We start from the raw sequence: 24,391 nt of genomic DNA, 5'->3' as shown, positions 1-24,391 counted from the left end.
ACAAGCCTGACAAGTTATTTCTTCTAACCTTGAACAACTGCAAGAAAACTGAAGAATTTTAAAAGCATTAATCTCAAAATGTTCATAGGAGTCTGACGGTCAAGAATTATTTTTAAAAAATGTATTTGATAAATGTCAGTCTCAGTGTGAGCCTAATATGAAGTGATTTATTCTTATCCATAATAAAATGTGTAGGACTGACCAATGCTAAACCCTCCAAATGTTTTTTGAAAGCCAATTGGCCAATGGTGGCCAATTAATCTAGAAGGGATTAATTGGCATGTATCGGGCCATACTGTTTACAAATATTCTTTTTTTTAAATCATTCTTGACCTTCAATCTTTAATGTTGAATAAACCGAAGATTAAGCGGAACCAATAATTTTAACTGTGGGCCTCACATTCAGGAGATATGGGCATAAATTACTGCTCTATGGCACCACCCCATCAGTCAAGCTGGGGTTTCTTTTGTGGTCTGCCTAGATGAACACAAACCACACCTAGTTTGGTGTCTGGATGACTTACTGTGTGTTCTCCATAACATGTTACACAGGAGAAAAAGAATCAGAAGAAAAATCCTAGCAGTATGTAAATAATATCAAAAATTAATGGATGGATTATAAATTTGAATTCATTGCAATAATTACTTCAAAAATGTAAAGTAAAACCTTCATGATTACAAGTGTTTAGTCATAAAAAAATGAATGAATAAAATATAGCTGGGGTGTAAAAAGTACTGAAAATCCCTATTTAAGTATGTACCTGTAGTGTCATTTACTCAAGTAAAAGTAATAATAGTAAATATTAGTAAATAATAGTAAATAAAATTACCCAAGTAAGAGAAAATAAGTAGTTTATTGAAAAACTAAAGTAATTGAGTTATTTAGTTTCTATGCCCACACAGAAAGAGGGAGGGAGGGAGGGAGGAGGAGGGAGAGAGGGAGAGAGAGAGAGAGAGAAAGAGAGACAGAGAGAGAGAGAGAGAGAGAGACACAGACAGACAGAGAGAGAGAGAAAGAGAGAGAGAGAGAGAGAGAGAGAGAGAGAGAGAGAGAGAGAGAGAGAGAGAGAGAGAGAGAGAGAGAGAGGGATGGAGAGGGAAGGAGAGGGAGAGGGAAGGAGGGAGGAAGTTGAGAGAGAGAAAGAGAGAGAGGGAGAGAGAGAGAGAGAGAGAGAGAGAGAGAGAGAGAGAGAGAGAGAGAGAGAGAGAGAGAGAGAGAGAGAGATGCACATTGTAAAGTTTTTTCTATAGTCAGATCCAACCATGATCTGAATATTATGGCTAAATACTGTTTAAACTCTGAGTGATACACTGGTGTCACTCCATACTCATGAACTTCATACTCCTCCCACAGTCTGATCAGATCAGGCCAGTTAGCTTAAACAACAACTGCGCAACTAACAGCCCCACACAATGGTTGAACTCCAAAACAGCAAAACGGGTAAACCGTATGCTATCCTAAAGTAGCTGACAGGCACTTGTAATAAAACATACACATCATATTTCAAGTTTAATAAACAGAAGCATTAAAAGAAAGAAGAAACCTGTAAACACGGAACATGTTTAGCTCGGATTAGCTAGCTTGGCAAATGCTGCCACAGGCTGAAATAAATTTGTGAAAGTGGAGATCTCAGTAGGTTTCATGTTTGGCTGCTGATACTAATACCGTTTTCTTTAGTTCATACAAAAATTAATACAGATGACCATTTGGATACTCCAATAAACTGGACATCTCTATAGTGTTTTTCCTGCTAGAGCTGCTGTTTTTTGATTGGGAATCTTTTAAATTTAACCATACTTTGTTCTTACTTGTTTATGATCTGATATGCTTATAATTTATTGCTAATATGTAACATTATTAAAAATTAAAGTAGCGAAGTAAAAATATTAAAATGAATTTACAAGTGGCTTCTGATCCTCAGTTGCTAAAACTGGCTTTAGGAACTTGGAATGTTACCTCACTGGCGGGGAAGGAGCCTGACTTGGTGCGCGAGGTTGAGATACCGGCTAGATATAGTCTGGCTCACCTCAACACACAGCTTGATCCAATCTCCTTGAGAGGGGCTGGACTTTATTCTTTTCTGGGTTTGGCCATGGTGAGAGGCAGCGGGCAGGTGTGGGCTTTCTCATAGCCCCTTGACTTGGCGCCTGTATGTTGAGGTTTTCTCCGGTGGATGAGAGGGTAGCTTCCCTACCCCTTGCTTATGCACCGAACAGCAGTTCAGAGTACCCATCCTTCTTAGAGTCCTTGGGAAGGACGCTTGAAAGTGCTCCTCCTGGAGACTCGATTGTCCTACTGGGGGACTTCAACGCTCACGTGGGCAATGACAGTGTGACCTGGAGGGGTGTGATTGGGAGGAATGGCCTCTCTGATCTGAACTCAAGTGGTGTTCAGTTTTTGGACTTCTGTGCAAACCACAGTTTGTCCATCACGAACACCATGTTTGAACACAAGGATCACCCTAGGCCGCAGTTCAATGATTGACTTTGTAGTCGTGTCATCGGCCATGTGTTTTGGGCACTCGGGTAAAGAGAGGAGCTGAGCTGTCAACTGATCACCACCTGGTGGTGAGTTGGATCAGGTGGTGGGGGAAGATGCCGGTCAGACCGGGCAAACCCAAATGTATAGTGAGGATTTGCTTGAACGTCTGGCAGAAGAACCTGTCAGATTGCTCTGCAACTCACACCTCTGTCAGAACTTTGACCAGCTTTCGGGGGAGGTGGGTACATTGACTCAGAATGGGCCATGTTCCGCTCCTCCACTGTTGAAGTGGCTGACTGTAGCTGTGGTCGGAGGGTAGTTGGTGCCTGTCGGGGCGGTAATCCTCGAACCCGGTGGTGGACACCCCAGGTGAGAGATGCCGTCAAGCTGAAGGAGTCCTACCAGGCATGGTTGGCCTGTGGGACACCAGAGGCAGCTGACCGGTATCGACAGGCCAAGCGATCTGCGGCTGCAGTCGTCGCCAAGGCAAAAACCCGGATGTGGGAGGAGTTTGGTGAGGCCTTGGAAAGTGACTTTCAGTCGGCTCCGAAAAGATTCTGGCAAACCGTCAGGCGACTAGCACCGTATATAGTGTGCTGCTGACTTCGACTGAAGACGTCATTGGGCGGTGGAAGGAATACTTTGAGGACTTTCTCAATCCCACCGACACGTTCTCCAGTGAGGAGGCAGAGTCTGGAAACACGGGAATAGGCTCGTCCATTACTGAGGCCGAAGTCATTAAGGTAGTTAAAAAGCTCCTTGGTGGCAAAGCTCCAGGGGTGGATGAGATCCGTCCCGAGTTCCTCAGAGCTCTGGATGTTTTGGGGCTGTGTGGACATCGGGGGCGGTGCCACTAGATTGGCAGACTGGGGTGGTGGTGCCTTTTTTTAAAAAAGGGGACCGGAGGGTGTGTTCCAACTACAGGGGAATCACACTCCTCAGCCTCCCTGGTAAGGTCTATGCAGGGGTACTGGAGAAGAGAGTCCGGCCTATAGTCAAACCTCGGATTCAGGAGGAGCAGTGCAGGTTCCACCCTGGTCGTGGAACACTGGACTAACTCTTCACCCTCTTCAGGATCCTAGAGGGTTCATGGGAGTGTGCCCAACCAGTCCACATGTGCTTTGTGGATCTGAAGAAGGCATTCGACTGTGTTCCCCAGGGTATTCTGTGGGAGGTGCTTCGGGAGTACGGGGTACATGGCTCTTTGCTACGAGCCATTCAGGCCCTGTACAAACAAAGCAGGAGCTTGGTTCGCATGGCCGGCAGTAAGTCAGACTCGTTCCCCGTGAGAGTTGGACTCCGTCAGGGCAGCCCTTTGTCACCGATTCTGTTCGTAATTTTTATAGATAGAATTTCTAGGCGCAGTCGGGACGGAGGGTGTCCGGTTTGATGACCTCAAGGTCACATCACTGCTGTTTACAGATGATGTGGTCGTATTGGGAACATCAGGCCGTGAACTTCAGCTTTCGCTGGATCGGTTTGCAGCCGAGTGTGAAGCGGCCGGGATGAGAATCAGTACCTCTAAATCTGAGACCATGGTTCTCAGGCAGAAAAGGGTGGAGAGCCCTCTCTGGGTCGGGGATAAGCTCTTGCCTCAAGTGGAGGAGTTTAAATATCTCGGGGTCTTGTTCACGAGTGATGGGAAAAGGGAGCGGGAGATTGATAGGCTGCTGGGTCAGCAGTGATGCGGGCTCTTTACTGGTCTGTTGTGGTAAAGAAAGAGCTGAGCCACAAGGCAAAGCTCTCGATTTACCGGTCGATCTACGTTCCCACCCTCACCTATGGTCATGAGCTTTGGGTAATGACCGAAAGAATAAGATCGCGAATACAAGCGGCCGTGAGAAGTTCGGTCATCCAGGAGGGACTCAGAGTAGAGCCGCTGCTTCTTTACGTCGAGAGGAGCCAGTTGAGGTGGTTCGGGCATCTGATTAGGATGCCTCCTGGACGCCTCCCTCGTGAGGTGTCACAGGCAAGGGAGGAGACCCCGGGGAAGACCCAGGACACGCTGGCGTGACAATATTGCCCAGCTGGCCTGGAAGCGCCTCGGGATCACCCCTGGAGACCTAGTGGAAGTGGCTGGGGAAAGGGAGGTCTGGGCCTCATTGCGTAGGATGCTGCCCCCACGACCCGAACCCCGGAGAAGCAGAAGATGATGGATGGATGGAACTTAAAAGTACTATGACTTAATTCTACTCCAAAAAGTACCACTACAGGGAAACCTGTTCTTAAGTGCTGTAAAAAGAGAAAATGTAATTTGTTACTTAGACCTCTGTGGACAGGTGGACAGACAGACAGACTTACCAGTAAAGGATCTGAGAAGTCTGGCAGGTCTGGCACTAGGATGCCTACTAATGTGCATACCACAATCAGCACTGTACAGATACCCAGGACCACCACAGGCCAGTCAGAAATGAGCTCTGCATAACTGCAAGCAAAAAAAGTGTGTGCTGAACAAGACATCATAGGACGTTTATTACCAAAACCCAGGAGGGCAAAGGGGGATTCTTAAATGTGATTTAAATTTGACTTAATTTGAACTCAAACCAATTTAAAATTTTTCTGAACTGACAAAGGTATCACTTTGATCCAGTTTGGGAAAACATGGTGAAAAACGAAAGGCAAAGAATGGTAAAAACAGGGAGAGCTTGATTTAAGGCTCCAAGTTGCGGTAAAAACAAAAACGCAAATTTCAGATAAGCACAGAAATACATGGAATTAAGGGATTTGGTAAAGATCATTACAAAATTTCTGAATATATCAAATGTTTTGTATAATTTAGAAAGGGTTCTTTGCATCATAAAAGGTTTCTTCTGGTTGAATGTGCTGCAGATAGCTCTATATAGAACAATTCTGCAAAGGGTTCTATATAGCACCAAAATGGGTTCTTCTATCATAACAAGCTTGGCATCGTAACAATAGAAAACATTTTTTGTGCTATAGAGAACCCTTTCCAAAGAGGACCATCTACAGCATATTTTCTTTCAATCTAAACGATGCTGTAACGAAGCAAAGAACCCTTTAATCTAGCAAAGGAATCTTTGAATGTTCACGGTCCTATATAAAAACAAATGTTTTTGCTGAAGAACCTTTGAAAAAACATCTTTTTTATGAGTGTAGTGTGTACATTATGATGTGTGCAACATCTAGCTCTGGCATGTTGGTAAAGGCATAAGGATTAGCTATTTAACTGTCAGTAAATACCAATAATATAAAACCCAACGTGCAGTGTCACTAAAGCAGAACTCCACTGGTGCTTTCATGCATCTCAGTCAACAAAGGAAGCAAGGAATATATTCTGTGTTTGTGTACTTACATAGGGTATGTTTCAGGTATTTTACATTAAATACTTCCAAAATGCACACAAAATCTATAAGTGCTAACAGAACCCCCATGTGGAGAAACTTTAGCCTGCTAAACATGAGTGACTGAGTTCATACATAAATGTGACCCTGATTTTATTGCTGTTATTGAATGCTATTTATTCACTGTTTGGGTTACTGTATTTTTTAATAAACTTTCTTCCATTACAGTAATAAAAAAAAACCCAATAAATAAATAATATTTAAGACACTAAAACACAATGTAGAGAAAAATAATTTATACTACATACAGTGAGGGAAAAAAATCTTACCTTTTGGGGAAACGAAAAGGTCTTGCAGGGCTGTAAGACACACAAGTAAACAGATTAGGTTTTGCAGCCAGTCACACCAGCACTGACCTCAGTTTCTGTCTACAGACACCAAGGAAAGTGAGATACTTATGTAAAGGATTGTACTTGAAGGCTATTAATCAGCACAAATCTCAGGGATTATGTCAAATGTCAAGGTGTCAATATCTATAAATAAAAAGAAATAAATTCTACAGTTCTGATTAGTTCGAACGTTACTGAGAATTCAGACCAAATTAAGTTAGCCTTATTCAACTGGCCTTGTTAACAATTTTGGTCAACCTGACAGTAACATACTGTTTGATTTCACCTCAGGTCCATAATACAGCAGAGGATATACAGTTTTAGATGTCAGTACCCTTTTTTAATATACACTCATCCAGTATTCAAATCAAAGTATTCACTCACTCATCCAAATCACTGAATTCCCTAACAATGTAAAGTGCCACCACTGGACTCTAGAGCAGTGAAAGAGTTCCAGTGAAAGGAACTCTTAATGCTTCAGCAGACCAAGAGATTTTGGAGAATTTCATGCTCACAACTTAGTGGTAACGGTTTGTGGATGGCCGTTTCCTGTTCCAACATGACTGCGCACTAGTGCACAAAGCAAGGTTCATAAAGACATGGATGAGTGAGTTTAGTGTGGAAGAACTTAATTGGCCTGCACAGAGTCCTGACTTCAACCTGACAGAACATCTTTGGGATGAATTAGAGCGGAGACTGCAAGACAGGCCTTCTCAACCAGCATCAGTGTCTGACCCCACAAATGTGCTTCTGGAAGAATGGTTAAAAATTCCCATTAACACAGTCCTAAACCTTGTAGAAAGTCTTCCCAGAAGAGTTGAAGCTCTTATAGCTGCAAAGGGTGGGCCAACATCATATTAAACCATATTCATATGCATGTCAGGGCAGACAAACAAATACTTTTGGCAATATAGTGTATGACGTTCTTTATTACATTCATGAGTATGAAGGAGAATGGCACTTCTACAAATCCAAAAGAGAAATGGTGGAGAAGATCTAGTCCGGTTGAAGACTGAAGAATAGGCAGCTAGGTGAGGATAGGTGGTGGAGACAGCATGGGGAGGCTCGTCAGCAGTACCCTGCTGGTGAACAGCAAAAAAAGACAATGGCTGCCCACAAGGACCTGCTGGCAGAGAAGCATGGCAGCCTGGCAGCATTTACTGGTGATGTGGTTGGTCAAGGCCAAGCATCATAGCTCCAGTTTACACAAGCAGCAACAACACTGCTCACTAACATCCACAGCACAGTGGGTGACGGAGGAGGCAGAGAGCAGACGAGGGTGCCCTACAGGCTGCTGCCATCACAGTAGTGTGAAGAATGACTCTGTGAGCCGTGAGGAAGTCCTCAAGAAAAGGAAGAGAATGGAAAAGGCCTTCCTGTGTCATCCAACCACAAACAAACTCCTGAACTTTGCTAATTGCTACTGGGACTGGAACCGTCTTCTGTACTGTCAGATAAAAAGAAAAATGAGTAATATACCTCTCAAAGGTCAGTTTGGCATAAAAAGTAAGATGACTACACAGAGAAGAACCTAATGCCCACTGTTGAGCACGGTGGAGGGTCTGTGATTTTGTAGGACTGTCCAAAGACCCTGTGAACCTTGTTAGGGTACATGGCATCATGGACTCCATGAAAAACCAGCCCATTTTAAATCAAAAATTAAAAATGGGTTATAACCAGATCATCTAGCATGACAGTGAGCCAAAACATACTGAACATAACATCAAGCTTCTGCAATGGCTGTCTCAGTTCCCTGATCTAAACTCATAGAAAACCTGCTGGGTGAGCTAAACAAGAGTGCACAGGAGACCTGGGACCCTGGACAATCTGGAGATTTTGTACAGAGGAATGGTCTCAAACTCCCTGCTCTGTGTTCTCCAAACTTATAAGGTGCTAAAGGAGAAGACTAATTGCTGTTTTATTGGAAAAGGGAGATTGTACACAGCATTAAATTCAGGAGAGCCAATAATTGGGCAGTGGTGGACAGTAACTAAGTAAATGTAATTCGTTACTCTACTTAAGTAGTTTTTTCATGCATCTGTACTTTACTTAATTATTTCCACTTTGGGTGACTTTTTACTTTCACTCCACTACATTTCAAAGTAAAATATCTTACTTTCTACTCCACTACATTTTGAGAAATCTGTTGTTCCTTTTGGTTTTTGTGTGTATAAAAACATAACATGTCAAAACGAAATAAGCACAAAGCAAGAACACCAATCAGGGCACAGCGGTTACTTTGTTCTGAGCTTGTTTTGACCTGTTGGTCATACCAACCCAGTGGAAGCACACGGTTCAACATCAGTGCAGCAGTGTAAAAATTTGGGAGCACATACGTCTACCTAAATGATGAACTAACCTAACTTTGTGTAAATAGACCACAATATACACCATCCATCCATTTTCCAAGCCGCTTCTCCGTCAGGGTCGCGGGGACAATATACACCAACCATTCCCATTTTATTTGGGTGTATCCATATAAATGGCCCACCCTGTAGAAATATGTACACATATGCAGTTGTGACTGGGATGTTTCTTTTATTTTCTGAATTCATACACTTTCATTTTATAGTAAATTAGTTTTGGTTAGTTTATGTTTATGAACAGAGACCTACTGATCAATACAGTAAAGGAAAACTTATTTGTGAACCTGTGTTTAAAGCAAGTTTTTATTCAACTTGTATCTAATTTACAAAGTAATCTTAAACTGAAACTTTGCTTGTTTGTAAAAGTGATTTCAGAGCCACTCAGTTCTACCTGATGGAAACTGTTTACCTTCAGTGTTTTGTGCTTATGATCATTTTAATAGACGTCAACGTCACTAATGACATTCTATTAAAAGACTGGTTTACCAAGAGAGACACTGGAGGATTTTAACCTAAAATGAGTTCATGAAGCGAGTCTTGTTACAAAAATGATAACAGGACATTAGAGCCATAATTAATCTTTTAGTACTTTTACTTTCGATACTTAAGTACATTTGAAGGTAAATACCTTTGTACTTTTACTCAAGTTGAGGTCTAGAGTAAGGACTTCTACTTTTACTGGAGTAATATTTTACCTTGGGCATCTCTACTTTAACTCAAGTACATGATTTGTGTACTTCGTCCACCTGTGTAATTGGCACATGCGTTTTATGATGAGGGATTATTTTTCTCAGAATAATGTACTTCAATTAAAAATATTTTTCTTATTTAAATTCTAAAGGTGAATTTCTAAATAATAGTATTTAATAAAGTATTAAATACTAATTAAGTATTTAATCTAATTAGTAGTAATTAACCTAATAATTTGTCTTATATGGGCCATGCACAGTAATCACGGCCACACAATGTTGAGGGTTGGTTTAGGATTTTGCATGAACAATGATGGTATGTGGCATGCATCAGTTCTCACAGCTGACTAACCTAATAAACTACAAAGCTTAAAAAGGTTCTTGAATGGTTCTTCAAAAAGCATTCTTCTGTTGTTACACGCTTGACATTGAAACAATAGCAGAACACTTTTGGTGCTATGTTGAAACCTTTTTAAAAAGGTTCTATATAGAACTATCCATATCTAAAGAACCCCTCAGGATGCCAAGAACCCCTTAAACATGCAAAATATTCTTTGAGTGTTCATGGTTCTAAAGAACCACTTTCTTTATTAAAGAACCCCTGAAAAGCCTTTTTTTATGAGTGTAGCTGACAACATGGCCAATAAGAGGTTTATATAAGACATGTAAGGTCCAACTAATATCTCCAACTAATGTATTAATGTGTTTATACTGAAGGTCACAGCTGAAAAGATTACAGCTAAACAGCTGTAATAAAAATAAAATACAAGAAAGTGTTGTCTTTATTTTATTATCTTCTATATCCTAATCTCAATTAGTTTGTAACAATGTAGGCTTTGCAAGTGTCATCATTTTATCATGTTCAATATTGTGTTTGTTGAATGAAAGAACATTATATTGAGTAAATGGACTGAAAGCCTAAGGACCTTTTGAGAAATCTTAACATTAGTGCTAGCATAAAAAAGTCTGGGAACCCCTGCATTAATCCACTAAGTGATGTTGTAAAGGACACCATCAGAATTTTTGGTTACTCTCAGCTGTTGTATGTTAGCCTGGACTTCTCATCACTATCCACTCAGAGCCACAGAAGTCTCCACATCACCTGGTGCAGGACTTGAGCTTTAGAGAGTCAGACACACCATTTAGGATACAAATAGATCGACAGATAGCAAGAAGAAAGCAATGCTAATATGCCTTCATATGAGTAGAAAATATTTAAATGCCTATTAGCAGCCATGTAGTTGTCTTCCTTCAGACACAAATGAAACAAAAATACAAACAAAACAAACATACAAATATGTGAGTACATATATGCTCATTGCTACTTTTACAACCAATCACATCTCAAATATCCCAAAATGATACGAGCAATGTGGCCATAGGGCCAAGAGACGCCTGTAATTTTCTTCCTTCCCGTCTTTAAAGGGAATCCATGGAATGCTATAATTAGCTGTTGCCATGGTATTGGGAGGCACAGATGAATAAAAGGCATTCACAGGAATTTTGCACCACAGGGTAACTTCTGAGGAGGCCATAAATCCCTTTTAAAGTTCAGTGGACATGTTAATACAACAACCAGATGTTGTAACAATTCTGTCTTTGAAGCGTCTGTATATCCTACACAAGGTGAGCCCCATTAGGAGTGTTAAAGAGATGACCCCAGTGAGTTCCTTTTGGCCCAATCAAGAGAAAAAGCAGGCAGTCAACAATTAACTTTTTAGAAAACCCAAGCTGCCCTGATTCTAACCCATAACAAGTAACAAGAACCAGATTTTCTTTACTGGCTGATTTAGAGTTGGTGGAGAGAAATATATCATTTGATTTATTACTCATCTGTGTTCCCACATGCTTACTCTGTATATGCTTTGGATTCAGGCCTCAGAAGGAATAAGATTCAAAATAAACTAACTTCAAATGGTAGGACATAATTCATTCATAGGAAAGCAGCTGATTTGGTAAAATCATCAAAAAGTTAATCAATTTGGTTAGGTAGGTGTGTGACCTGTTTTCAATTATATACCTTACCCATACTGAAAAATGTACCTGTTGCTACTTTGACTATGCTACAGTACTCTCATGTGTTTCTTTTTCCATTTTTTTCTTCTTTGCAATATGCAATATGTTTCACTAACCAAAAATAATATGGCAATTTAAACATTATCATATGAAAATGGTTTCTTATCAGGCTACCTAATGCACATGATCGGTGCATTTGGGAGACTCTCTTAACTGTACGTTTTACCTTTATTTCATGGGTCAAATGTTATAGAAAATAGTTATAAGTGAGGTGCTTCACATGATGTAAGTGGTAGTAGATGGAGTGGGAGTAACAGGGAGGATTTCCTTGAGACAGAAAAAGTATTATTCAATTACTGTCAACAACTAAATGTATATGACATGTACTTTTGTTTAACCATTCTTGCAATGCTTTTTTCTAACATTTTTTTCTTGAGCAGTTTTAAAGCAATCTGTATGTATCTGTATTCCTTGCCATGGAATATGGTTTCCAGGCATGCTGGCTTGATTTCAACACTCTAGTCAATAGTTACAAGCTATCCTAGAGATGTCTTTATTAACTATTGGTCCTCCTATCCCACACAACAAGAATTTTGTACTCTGAATTCTCCCCTCTGGATTTCTGTGCTTACGCATTTTCAAGTGCCCAGAGTATGAAACCAGTTTCTCTATAGATATAAATAAACTACAATAAATACAGAGAGATAAGCAAAGAGACACAAGAAATGTATTACTAATAACCTTTTTCAATGTGTCATGAAAACAAAAGTTCCTATATTGTAAGGAGCACAGCAAGAAAGAAATAAAAAAAGCAAAGCTGAAAACTGAAAGCACTTGTTATTTATAGGTGGCAAAACTGAAGAAATTCAGTTCTCACAGAATAGGAATATTCGCATTTGGCATACCAGTTACCTAATAACTAACACACACACACACACACACACACACACACACATATAATATATATATATATATATATATATATATATATATATATATATATATATATATACACACACATACACACACACACACACACACACACACACACACACACACACACACACACACAGCTCAAAAAAATAAAGGGAACACAAACAACACATAACTCCAAGTAAATCAAACTTCTGTGAAATCAAACGGTCCACTTAGGAAGCAACAATGATTGACAATCAATTTCACATGCTGTTGTGCAAATGGAATAGACAACAAGTGGAAATTTTTGCCAATTAGCAAGACACACTCAATAAAGGAGTGGTTCTGCAGGTGGGGACCACAGACCACTTCTCAGTACCTATGCTTTCTGGCTGATGTTTTGGTCCCTTTTGAATGTTGGTGGTGCTTTCACACTCGTGGTAGCATGAGACAGACTCTACAACCCACACAAGTGGCTCAGGTAGTGCCACTCATCCAGGATGGCACATCAATGCGAGCTGTGGCAAGAAGGTTTGCTGTGTCTGTCAGCGTAGTGTCCAGTGGCTGGAGGCGCTACCAGGAGACAGGCCAGTACACCAGGAGACGTGGAGGAGGCCGTAGGAGGGACCACAGCAGGACTGCTACCTCTGCCTTTGTGCAAGGAGGAACAGGAGGAGCACTGCCAGAGCCCTGCAAAATTACCTCCAGCAGGTCACAAATGTGCATGTGTCTGCACAAACGGTTAGAAACAGACTCCATGAGGATGGTATGAGGGCCCAACGTTCACAGATTGGGGGTTGTGCTCACAGCCCAACACCATGCAGGACGCTTGGCATTTGCCAGAGAACACCAGGGTTGGCAAATCCGCCACTGGCGCCCTGTGCTCTTCACAGATGAAAGCAGGTTCACACTGAGCACATGTGAGACATGACAGAGTCTGGAGACACCATGGAGAGCGATCTGCTGCCTGCAACATCCTTCAGCATGACCGGTTTGGCAGTGGGTCAGTAATGGTGTGGGGTGGCATTTCTTTGGAGGGGTGCACAGCCCTCCATGTGCTCGCCAGAGGTAGCCTGACTGCCATTAGGTACCGAGATGAGATCCTCAGACCCCTTGTGAGACCATATGCTGGTGCGGTTGGCCCTGGGTACCTCCTAATGCAGGACAATGCTATACCTCAGTGTGTCAGCAGTTCCTACAAGATGAAGGCATTGAAGCTATGGACTGGCCCGCCCATTCCCCAGACCTGAATCTGATTGAGCACATCTGGGACATCATGTCTCACTCCATCCACCAACGCCACGTTGCACCACAGACTGTCCAGGAGTTGGCGGATGCTTTAGTCCAGGTCTGGGAGGAGATCCCTCAGAAGACCATCCGCCACCTCATCAGGAGCATGCCCAGGCATTGTAGGGAGGTCATACAGGCACGTGGAGGCCACACACAATACTGAGCCTCATTTTGACATGTTTTAAGGACATGACATCAAAGTTGGATCAGCCTGTAGTGTGTTTTTCCACTTTAATTTTGTGTATGACTCCAAATCCAGGCCTCCATTGGTTAATAAATTTGAGTTCCATTGATGATTTTTGTGTGATTTTGTTGTCAGCACATTCAACTTTGTACAGAACAAAGTATTCAATGAGAATATTTCATTCATTCAGATCTAGGATGTGTTATTTGAGTGTTCCCTTTATTTGTTTGAGCAGTGTAATAATATATATATATATATATATATATATATATATATATATATATATATATATATATATATATATATATATATATATATACACACACACACACACACACACACACACATATACATACATACATACACACACACACACAATTATTTAATCCATTTGAAAGTGAACAGTAGTTGAAATTGAACAGAAGTTGAAAGTCACAGTAGTGTTTTTCACAAGCGGAGCAGCTAGCATGCACTGAAGCCAGACATCAGTAAGTGACCTATACGAACTAAGAGCTCAGCTAAGGTATCAACATCAGGTGAAACAGTGTTGCAAGTTAATCAAAACAAGTTGTGTTTATATACTGGTGTTGGAAAAAAGTGTTGTCCTTTGTCTTTTTGAATGATATTTTATAATATTTTTACCAGCATCAGAGAACTTTTTTTTTAACAATCAGATAAATACTGCAGCGGGACAGGCTTTGAAGTTGATTTCTGAAACTCTGGTCCTGCTATGTCATGTCTCTGTCTCCACCACATTTCAATCTATCAATTTATCAATTAATCAACTATTATTTTCACTCAAAAATACACTGAGGGTGTTCCTCATTTTCAATGTAGCCAAGCATTTACAACATTAAAGGGATTGAAAAAGAAATTAAAACTGAATTTAAATCAATGTTAAACTAAAACAAACAAATTAACAGAAATTTAAAAGTCAAATAAAATGATTATATAAGGTAATGTAATTAATTAAGTAAAAATAGTAACAGAATTGAGATCAAATAAAATGAAATAAAATAAGATTAGTGGAAAAAGCAAATAATTATTTAAAATGATAAAATTAAATAAAAAGGAGCAGGGAAACATTTAAATCCACTATTACAGTATAACAGTTGCAGACTATCTGAAGGTGGTTAGAGACTGAATGTAAAGTTGCCTCCACCACACCTTTTCTGGTACACATACAGACAGACAACATTTATTTAAATAAAGAAATCCAAGCCACTGTCTGCACTTACTGACTAGTTTATTAAATGGCAAGGTATTTATACTCTCTCTCACTCAGTGCTGGATATTCACTGTAATAAAATCAATATTTCAAGATCTAGAGAACAGCATAAAGGTTTTTTTTGCATTTACAACTAATTTGTGCTTGTACAGAACACTCTGTAAGGTGTTAAATACACAGTGAAATGTTTCTATTTCTGCAAGAGCAGATTCGGCAGAACAGCATAAAATCTGAGTGCAAGTGCACTTTGACTCACTTCAACATGTTATCTGAACATATCGTGCACCTGATCAGCAGCTTTTTAAAAAAAGATTTAGCTACTTGGCTCTCAAAGTTGAATACTTTAAATATTACCAGTAGTTTAAAATCTGAAACACTTTTTAAATGTATGCGTTTAAAGAAAAAGTAATAGGGTTTTTAGCAAAACTAAAAAAGGAGAAAATAGACTGTATGTAAGTACTGTGATGATAGTAGTTTTATACAGAACTTTCCACCACTAGGTTTATGACATTACACTGGCTCTGCAGTTACACCATGCATGTCTAAAACCTACCCTAGGCCTGATTTAGAAGATATCAATGCTTTTATAGATGGTTCACTTCAGAAAAGCAAACATACAGATACCCAGCCATTCACACAAACACCCTCCCACTCATACTCCCTTACACTCAATTTCTCTTTCACAACTTCTTTTTTACCCTTAAGGCAATATTAGGCTACAATATCTCATTGTGCTGTTCTTTACCCTAGACACAAAAGGCCCTGCCAGAAAGCATTTTTACTTTTCCTGGTTTCTGAGGACACATGCTTTAGAAAACATCAAAAACACACATTTCAACATTACTCTCTAAAATAAGAGAGGATTTAAAAAGGGGAGACCTGACAAAGCTATTGTATATACACACATACAAGAGAAAAAGCAAGAAAACAAGGAAATGAAAACACAAGAAATGGAGTAAGAAGCAACAATAAGCGTTAGAAGTGTAAGACACAAAACAATTGCCTCACAGAGAGAAATAGAAAAACAACCAACAGTCCACAAAGCATCAAGAAACATAAAATACAGTTCCAATGTTAACTAACATTTTTACCCCAGCTAATCAAGACTCCAAGTTATTAATGGTGGAATTTATGAAACAATGCAATGACTGCAGTCTTTTAGGAGACATCCGGAACCAAACATTGTTCTTCAAACTAGTTCACAACCCTATTTCCAAAAAAGTTGAGATGCTGTGCAAAATGTAATAAAAACAAAATGCAATGATGTGCAAATCATTCAAACCCTATTTTGCATTCAAAATAATACAAAGACATCATACCACATGAAACAAACATTTTATTGTTTTTTGAAAAATATATGCCCATTTTGAATTTGATGCAAACAACAACAAAAAAAAAGTTGGGCGGTGGTGTGTAAGATTGTGTAAGATTGTGTAAAGGTGTAAAGTTGTGTAATGCTTAAGAAAAAAAGAAAAAAAAACTGGGGGTTAATTGGCAGGTCAGTAACATGATTGGGTTTAAAAAAAAAAAAAAAAGCACCCCAGAGAAGCTGAGATTTTAAGAAGTAAAGAGGAAGAGGGGTTCACCACTCTGTAAAAGACAGCACAATCAAATAGTGCAACAATTAAAGAATATTTTTTCTCAAAATGAAATAAAGAACTTTTGCTTATCATCTATGGGACATAACATTAAAAGATTTAGACAATCTGGAGAAATCTCTGCATGCAATGGACGAGGCCAAAAAACAGTATTTGCTGGCCATGTTCTATAGGCCCTCAGGCGGCACTGCATTAAAAACAGACATGATTCTCTAGTGGAAATCACTGCATGGGCTCAGAAATACTTCTGAAAAACACTGTCTGTGAAAACAGTTTGTTGCTACATCAACAAATATAAGGTAAAACTCTAAAATAATGCAAAGAAGAAACCATTTATAAACAGGATCCAGAATTGCTGCCACCTTCTCTGGGCCCAAGCTCATTTAAAATGGACAGGAGAAAAGTGGTAAAGTGTCCTGTGGTCTGACAAATAAACACTTGAAATTCTTTTTTGGAAATCATGGACACCATTGTCTTCCAGGCTAAAGACTACACAGCTTGTTATCAGTGCAAAGTTCATAATGGTATAGGGAAGCATTAGTGCGTATGGCATGGGTGATGTGCACATCTGTGAGGGCGGCAATAATGCTGAATGATATATACATGTTTTGGCAACACATGTTGCCACCAGACGGTATCTTTTCCCAGGGAAGGCCTTGCTTATTTCAGCAAGACAATGTCAAACCAGATTCTGCATGTATTACAGCAGCATGGCTACCATATTTAAAGAGTCCAAGTGCTAAACTGGCCTGCCTGCAGTCCAGCCCTGTCAGCAATGAAAACATTTGCCACATTATGAAATGGAAAATATGACAAATGAGCCTCCGAACTGTTAAGTAGCTGAAATCCTATAATCAAAAAAGAATGGGAAAACATTTCACTTTCAAAATTACAGCATTTGATCTCCTCAGTTCCCAAACACTTATATAATTTCTTAAAAGAAGGGTGACGAAACAAAGTGGTAAACATGCCCCCATTCCAACCTTTTTGGAATATGTTGTTGGCATCAAATTCAAAATGACCAAATATTTATTTATTTATTTTTTATTATATATGTTTGTTGTCTTGTACTATTTTCTTTTAGAAATGTGGTTGCATGATTTGCACATCATAGCACTTTACTTTTATTTACAGTCTTTTTTGAAATGGGTTGTAAAAACAAGAAAATCTTCTTACTTTAACACTTTTGTGCATTACAGCTTATTTGCATTCATTGTATAGACATATGTTTTTATAAGCACAAGCATACTTGTTGCCAAGATAATTGGCTTTAAATAATGTGCTCACATGCTTAAGAGTTCTGCACTTTATTGTACATTATTGCATCAACTTAGAACTGACATTCTCAAATGAGGAAAGAGTGAGCTGCTGTGGTATCAGTTCCACAACATCAGATAGTAGATTAGATTAAGTGACCCTTTTTAGTCCCACAATGGGGAAATTCACTTCACGGATGGGTTATATGCAGAGCTGAAAACACGACATACAGACTAGTGAGCACACCTGCCCGAAGTGGTGGGCAGGCCTATCTGCAGCACCTGTGGAGCAGTAGGGGATTAGGTGCCTTGCTCAAGAACACCTCAGTCACGTACTGTCGGCTCTGGGGATTGAACCGGTCACAGGGCCGGTTTCCTAACCTCCAGCCCATGACTTTCCCCAAGCTATGGTGTTCAAACAAATAGGGCACCTATCCTGGTTAATTCTTCTTATCTTCTAAATCTTATAAAAGAAGCAGATATAAAAAATAGACACTGTATAAGTACTTTAACAGCGTAGTATCTCCCATATTTTGAAACGTCACACTTCTCAGCCTGTTTAATTTAGCTGAGATTTTTTTGTATAAAATTAATTTTACATTGCACATTAAATACATGAAAGTCACATGTTGCTGTGTTTGCAAGTTATTCACTCAAGAGAAAAATGTTAGCAATTGCACTGGTGTTTTTGTAAGTTCTAATGTGTTCTGTACCCTGTAAGGACATAACCAAATAGGAATGGACCACATTATTCAGAATGAACAGATGGATTCTAATGTATTCTGAACAGATACAAATACGATTAGGTAGTACACTTTTTGGTTATTTCATTTTTTTACTGAAATTCTCTCTGATGGTTATCTACAGGAACCAAATTGCAACTTAAATGTTTTTACCCATGTCAGCTATTGATTTTTACACTCAAATATTTTGAAAATATTAAAATAAAAACAAAATAAAATAAAAACTCATATGAGAACATAACTGTCTTTAAAAACTACTTTTCTATATTTAACAGTTTACATGAAGCAGAAATTCTAAGTCTCTCCAAAAGTTATCTGCAAGAAACAACTTGTAACATGCTAGCTACCTGCTTTTAAACTCTAATTTCAAGAAACAAGTTACAAGAAAATAAACTTGCTGTGCTCCATTTAACTGTTTTCCTGTAACTGTTCTCTATGTAACCACTACTTTCCCGCATGTGCTGGTATTTGCAAATAGCAACAAAAAAAAAAAAAAAAATTGAGAGCAAGAGAGAGAGAGAGAGAGAGAGAGAGAGAGAGAGAGAGAGAGAGAGAGAGAGAGAGAGAGAGAGAGAGAGAGAGAGAGAGAGAGAGATATCCAAACTACACAATAAGGTTGGCTTTGATCTTCAGTGGGCACGGTCTTGGCATTTGACTCTCACTCAGGCACAGTACAACCCTATATGATATGCTAGCATAGATCATCAGAGCAGTCTGCTGCCTAATCGTGATTTTGGCAACATTTGATTGCAAGCCACTATTGTGTTATATTTTCCATTACTGATGTCTCTGTGTCTTGACAATGACAAAAGAATATCTCTCACCACGTGTGCACGTGGGTTCAGGCAAACTTTTTACGGTGTGGAATCCAAAGCTTTGAAGTTTACTCTTGAATCCAAAAAGCATGGAATTGGAGAATTAAAAATCTGAGATTGCAACATGTCAGTAGCAGTGGAAATTTCAGCAGTGAAAAATAAATAGCATAGGCATACATGTAAATATACCACTGCTATATCAATTATAAAAAGGCTTAAAAGTCACTGGGCATGACTAGTGTTAGTTTCACTTACTGTTATGAATGGTTTTAGATAAAGTTGACCATTAAATAATGTAAAATTTTAACATTTTTCTAATGTCTGCAGGTGACAGAACCAATAAAATGTCTGTGTAAGGTAGGACATGATATACAGAAGACAGTAGGAATTCTTAACAGAATAGCATGGTATGCAACATCACAGCATTACAGCTGATGTTATTCTCAAATAAATAACAAACTTCTAGTAATATATTTGGATTGATAAGTAAGGTCGATAATTACAATCCATAACTAATCCCATTCATCTGTACAAGTCATTAGAAGGACAACAGAACTGCAGTTTGTTCAGCCAAGGTACAGCTGAACAGTGTGAATAGCAAAAGGGTAATACTCTAGTACGTTTTTTTTTGGTTTTTTTTGGATTTTGTGAGGAGTTGTGAAATTATGATTAAAATATACAATTTCAGTGTATCTTTGAGTGCATGTGCAGCATATATACAGACCCAGAAAAATAATGTGTTTGCTTTTTGGACTTTTTACTTTTTCTTATTAAACCAAAACTATTTTGCATGTTTATCAGTATATGATATTAATGACATTTTTCTGTATTTTAAATCATATTTTTCCACTGTTCCTTGAAGTATTAGCTTAACTTCTCTTTTAAGTAAATACACTACACATCAAAAAGAACATATACACACACACCTTCTAATTAGTAAATTTGGTTACTTTAGTAGAAAACTTTTATCTGGATTTCTTTTTAGACATTATCATTAAGTACGCACACAGCTTGCATAGGCTACCCAGAAAAGTATGGATTGCTCTATAACAGATGCACATGAGCCTAAAATCATCATGCCCAATGCGAAACATCAACTACAGGAGTGTAAACCAGCATTAGGCAGAGGATTACTTACAAAACAAGATTTGTCAATATATAGCATGAAAATATCAATAATATATCAATTTAATTGCTTCTGTGCAATTCAGTTACTGGTATTGGCACCAACCAAAGCAAACTGTTTGCGTTTCTGGCCTAGATACATACAGTATTGTGCAAAAGTCTCAGACCATTCTTCTAATTTCTTATTTTTCAGTTAAAGGGCCATTAAGTACAAGTTAGGGGAGGGTAATATAACAAAAGTTTTATACATGTCACCATACTTACTTTTTTTAATATTTGAACACATTTTTTAAAAATATGTTCAAAAACTATAAGTACAATAGTATCCAACATTTTACATAGTGTGCAGTACAAAATCCAACTAAAGAAGACTAAATACGCTCCCTTTGTAATCAAGCATGCAGCTGGCTAGCTTTGAAGTCTTGACAACATCCACAGTACATGGAGAAAAGCACACTGGCATACAGTGATAATTTATCACAACAATGATAATTATTGATTATGGATATTGCCCAGCGCTAGTACAAGTTATTCATTTCTCTGAGATATTTCTGAAAAGATTAGACATAAAATAATCCAACTGCATAAGGAAGGAGAAAGTTAAAGGAAACTAAAAGAGAAAAAAAAAAAAAAAAAAAAAAAAGGAGTTTCCAAAACTAGAGTTCAAAAAATTACTTAGAGAGAGAAAACAGGACTCCTAACAATCAAACTGTTACCATCAAACAAACATGACTTTCAGCATTCGTATTTGAGAGACAGATTGGAAAAAAATTGACAGGGGTTTCTGTCCATCCTTTCATTGTAAGAAAACAGAATTATGGGTCTGACAGGATGGAACAGATGGCTAGGATACACAATGCTAAGGCTTCAACAATCAAAATATGGGAAAACATGGTCTATAACATGCTAAACTGCTAATTATATGACTAAAGTATTTAAAAACTGAAATGAAAAGATAGAGTACTCGTACTGTAATGCCTATAGGCGTTTAGAATAGGATAACAGGTTAATTTCTTTGTGTCGTCTATTGGTGGGACACTATTAACTTTTGTTATTTGCATCTATGCTTTTGTTGTGCATCTTGTTAAAAAAATTATTAAAGTAAATAGAAATGTCATCTGAGAGCCCAGATCTTACCATCACTGAACGTGTTTGGAATTGCTTGGATTGAGGGGGGGAAGGGAAAAAAAAAAAAAAAAAAAAAAAAAAAAAAAAAAAAAAACAACCAGCCAAAGACTTTGGTGATGTCAAAATATGTTTTCTCTGGGTTTAAAAAAAAAAAAATTAAAGAATGGAAACTATAAAAAAGGCTGGACACACTACTAAACCTGAAATGTTTTTAAAATTTATGTTTAGTGGTCAAGACTTCTATGTATACATTTTTTATCTGGTTTATTCCTGACTTACTTAATGACCATTTTGACATGGGGGGGGGCATCAAGGATGGTCCCTGACTTTTGCACAGTACTGCATGTGTGCATCGCTAGCACTCAATGAACTTCAGTTCATTAATCCTTTAAAATCCCCAGCTTATTACAGCCCCACTTCCAAAAAAGTTGGGACACTGTGAAGAATGTAAATAAACATACAATGCAAAGATATGCAAATCATGTAAACCATATTTTAAAGGAAAATATACAACAAATTAAAATGTCGGAACTGATAAATGTTATGTTATTTTTTTATTATTATTATTTCTTTTTTACATATATGCTTATTTTGAATTTGATGCCAACAACACGTTCCAAATAAGTTGGGGCGGGGGCATGTGTTTCATCACCTCTTCTTCTAACAAACTCTTAGAGGGTTTGGGAACTGAGGAGTCCAGTCGCTGTAGTTTTGAAAGTGAAATGTTCTTCCATTTTTGTTTTACATAGAATTTCAGCTACTCAACAGTTCAGGTTCTCATTTGCCATATTTTGGTTTGACACTGCCTTGCTGAAATAATCAAAGACTTCCCTGGAAAAAAACATCTTCTAGATGGCAGCATATGTTGCCAAAACATGCATATATTGTTCAGCATTAATAGTGCCTTCATGGATGTGCACGTCACCCATGCCATGTGCATTAATGCACACCAATACCATAAAGAATATAGGCTTTTGATCCTGGTATCTGTTTGAACTGATAACAAGCTGAGTGCTCTTTATCCCAGAGGACACAGAATCCATGATTTCCAAAATAATTTCAAATTCTAATTTGTTTGACCACAGGAGACTTTTCCACTTTGCCTCAGCCCATTTTAAATTAGCTTGGGCCCAGAGAGGATTCTGTTTATATACAATTTCTTCTTTGTGTTTTAGAGTTTTAACTTGCATTTGCGGATGCAGCGATGAACTGTTTTCACAGACAGTGGTTTTCAGAAATATTTCTGATTTCCACTACAGAATCATGTCGGTTTTTAATGCACTGCCGTCTGAGGGCCCAAAGATCAGGGCCAGCAGACACAGTTTTTTGGCCTTGTCCCTTGCATACAGAGATTTCTCCAGATTCTCTAAATCTTTTAATGATATTATGTACCATAGATGATGAAATTCCCAAGTTTTTAGCTATTTTAGGTTGAGAACTGTTATCCTTGAATTGTTACATTATTCCATCTTGCAGTCTTTCACAGAACAGCAGACCCCTCCTCATCTTTACTTCTGAAAGACTCAGCCTCCCTGGGATACTCTTTTTGTACTCAATCATGTTACTGACCTTTTGCCCATTTACCACCAGGTGTTTTTTTTTTTTTTTTTTTTTTTTTTAGCATCACACAACTTTATTGGCCTTTTGTTGCCCTGTCCCAACTTTTTTGGAACATGTTGGCATCAAATTCCAAATAAGCATGTATTTTTCAAAAGCCAATTAATAAAATTTCTCAGTTTCAACATTTGGCATGCTGTCTTTGTACTGTTTTGAATTAAATATAGGGTTTAAATGATTAAATGATCATTGCATTTTATTTTTATTTACATTTTGCACAGTGTCCCAACTTTTATAAAGTACATACTAAAGCTCATTAGTCAGTAACAACAAGCATTTCTATGGAAACTGATTAAGCTATTCTTAGGTTATAGAAGCGTGCAATAAAGCTTTGCATGCACTGTCGGGCCATGGGCATTTAAGGGACTAAACAAAACGTGTATAACTCACAGAACACCGCAAAAACACAAAAGAAATACAGCACCTAATGCAATTTTCTCTCCATAACAATTCTCTTAACAGACCTAAACCGTCATCCAGATTTTAACTTAACTGAGATACGATTAGCAAGGGGAAGTAGGAGTTCAGCTGTGTGTGAGGTCAAAATCGCAAACATAGCAGTTGCTGCCCTTGATGATTTGAAAAGACTATCTCAAACTGACACCCTGAAACTAAGAGCACAAAGGTCCTTTTCAGGCTGCTTGGCTGGTCAGGGCTTGCAGCTGTCACAGACAGCTCTGTATGTTTGCTCGACACCTCCCCTTACCATGGGATGAGGAAAGTGAAGACTTATAAATATATAAATATTTAGTTATTTATTTAAACACAAAAAAGTCATTTTAAATTTACTGCAAACTGTTACTGACTAACTCAACTGTTAAATCAATGATTTGAACAGATTATACACAAAACATAATTGCAAAGAAGGAACATGATGTGCACAGCGCCAATTTGCTTAGGTGAATGATGCATAAAAGGGAAAATGTTACAAACATCATGGTCCTTTATTGCTGCACATGAGCGCCCTCCTTCATGGTTGGCAACATTCAGAGTGACTGAACAATCATAGTAGGAAGGCTTGCAAGTACAACATGAACAAACTTGTGCTACCTCTCATACCAGTCAGTAGTACAAGAGGTTTTTATTCCATTGAATATCAACACCATATTCAAACAGAAGAGAACTGTCCTTTTTCTACATGCTTGAAATAAAAAATGCATCAACATTGAATAAGGTGAGAAAACAAGGTTCAAATGAACGTTTTATTTTTAATCGTCTTACATTAAGATCAAGAAGACGAGATGGAAA

The 24,391-nt window shown here is 38.4% G+C and overlaps 1 protein-coding gene across 4 annotated transcripts in view; it reads right to left on the bottom strand.

Moving 5' to 3' along the window:
- The window catches only part of disp1 (dispatched homolog 1 (Drosophila)), a 64,956-nt gene that overhangs the window by 13,009 nt on the left and 27,556 nt on the right, over window positions 1–24,391 (bottom strand). For all 4 annotated transcript variants that reach the window (XM_017725541.2, XM_017725545.2, XM_017725542.2 and 1 more), the window contains 2 exons: window positions 6,114–6,143; window positions 4,784–4,907 (listed from right to left, as the gene is read on the bottom strand). In XM_017725541.2, coding sequence (XP_017581030.1) covers window positions 4,784–4,907; window positions 6,114–6,143 — 154 coding nt within the window. The remainder of the gene's footprint in view (window positions 1–4,783; window positions 4,908–6,113; window positions 6,144–24,391) is intronic.

Source organism: Pygocentrus nattereri, chromosome 4, assembly GCF_015220715.1.
Source record: "Pygocentrus nattereri isolate fPygNat1 chromosome 4, fPygNat1.pri, whole genome shotgun sequence".
Taxonomy (NCBI): domain Eukaryota; kingdom Metazoa; phylum Chordata; class Actinopteri; order Characiformes; family Serrasalmidae; genus Pygocentrus; species Pygocentrus nattereri.
The sequence above is the reverse complement of the archived record's forward strand: the minus strand, read 5'-3'. Positions and strand labels throughout refer to the sequence as shown.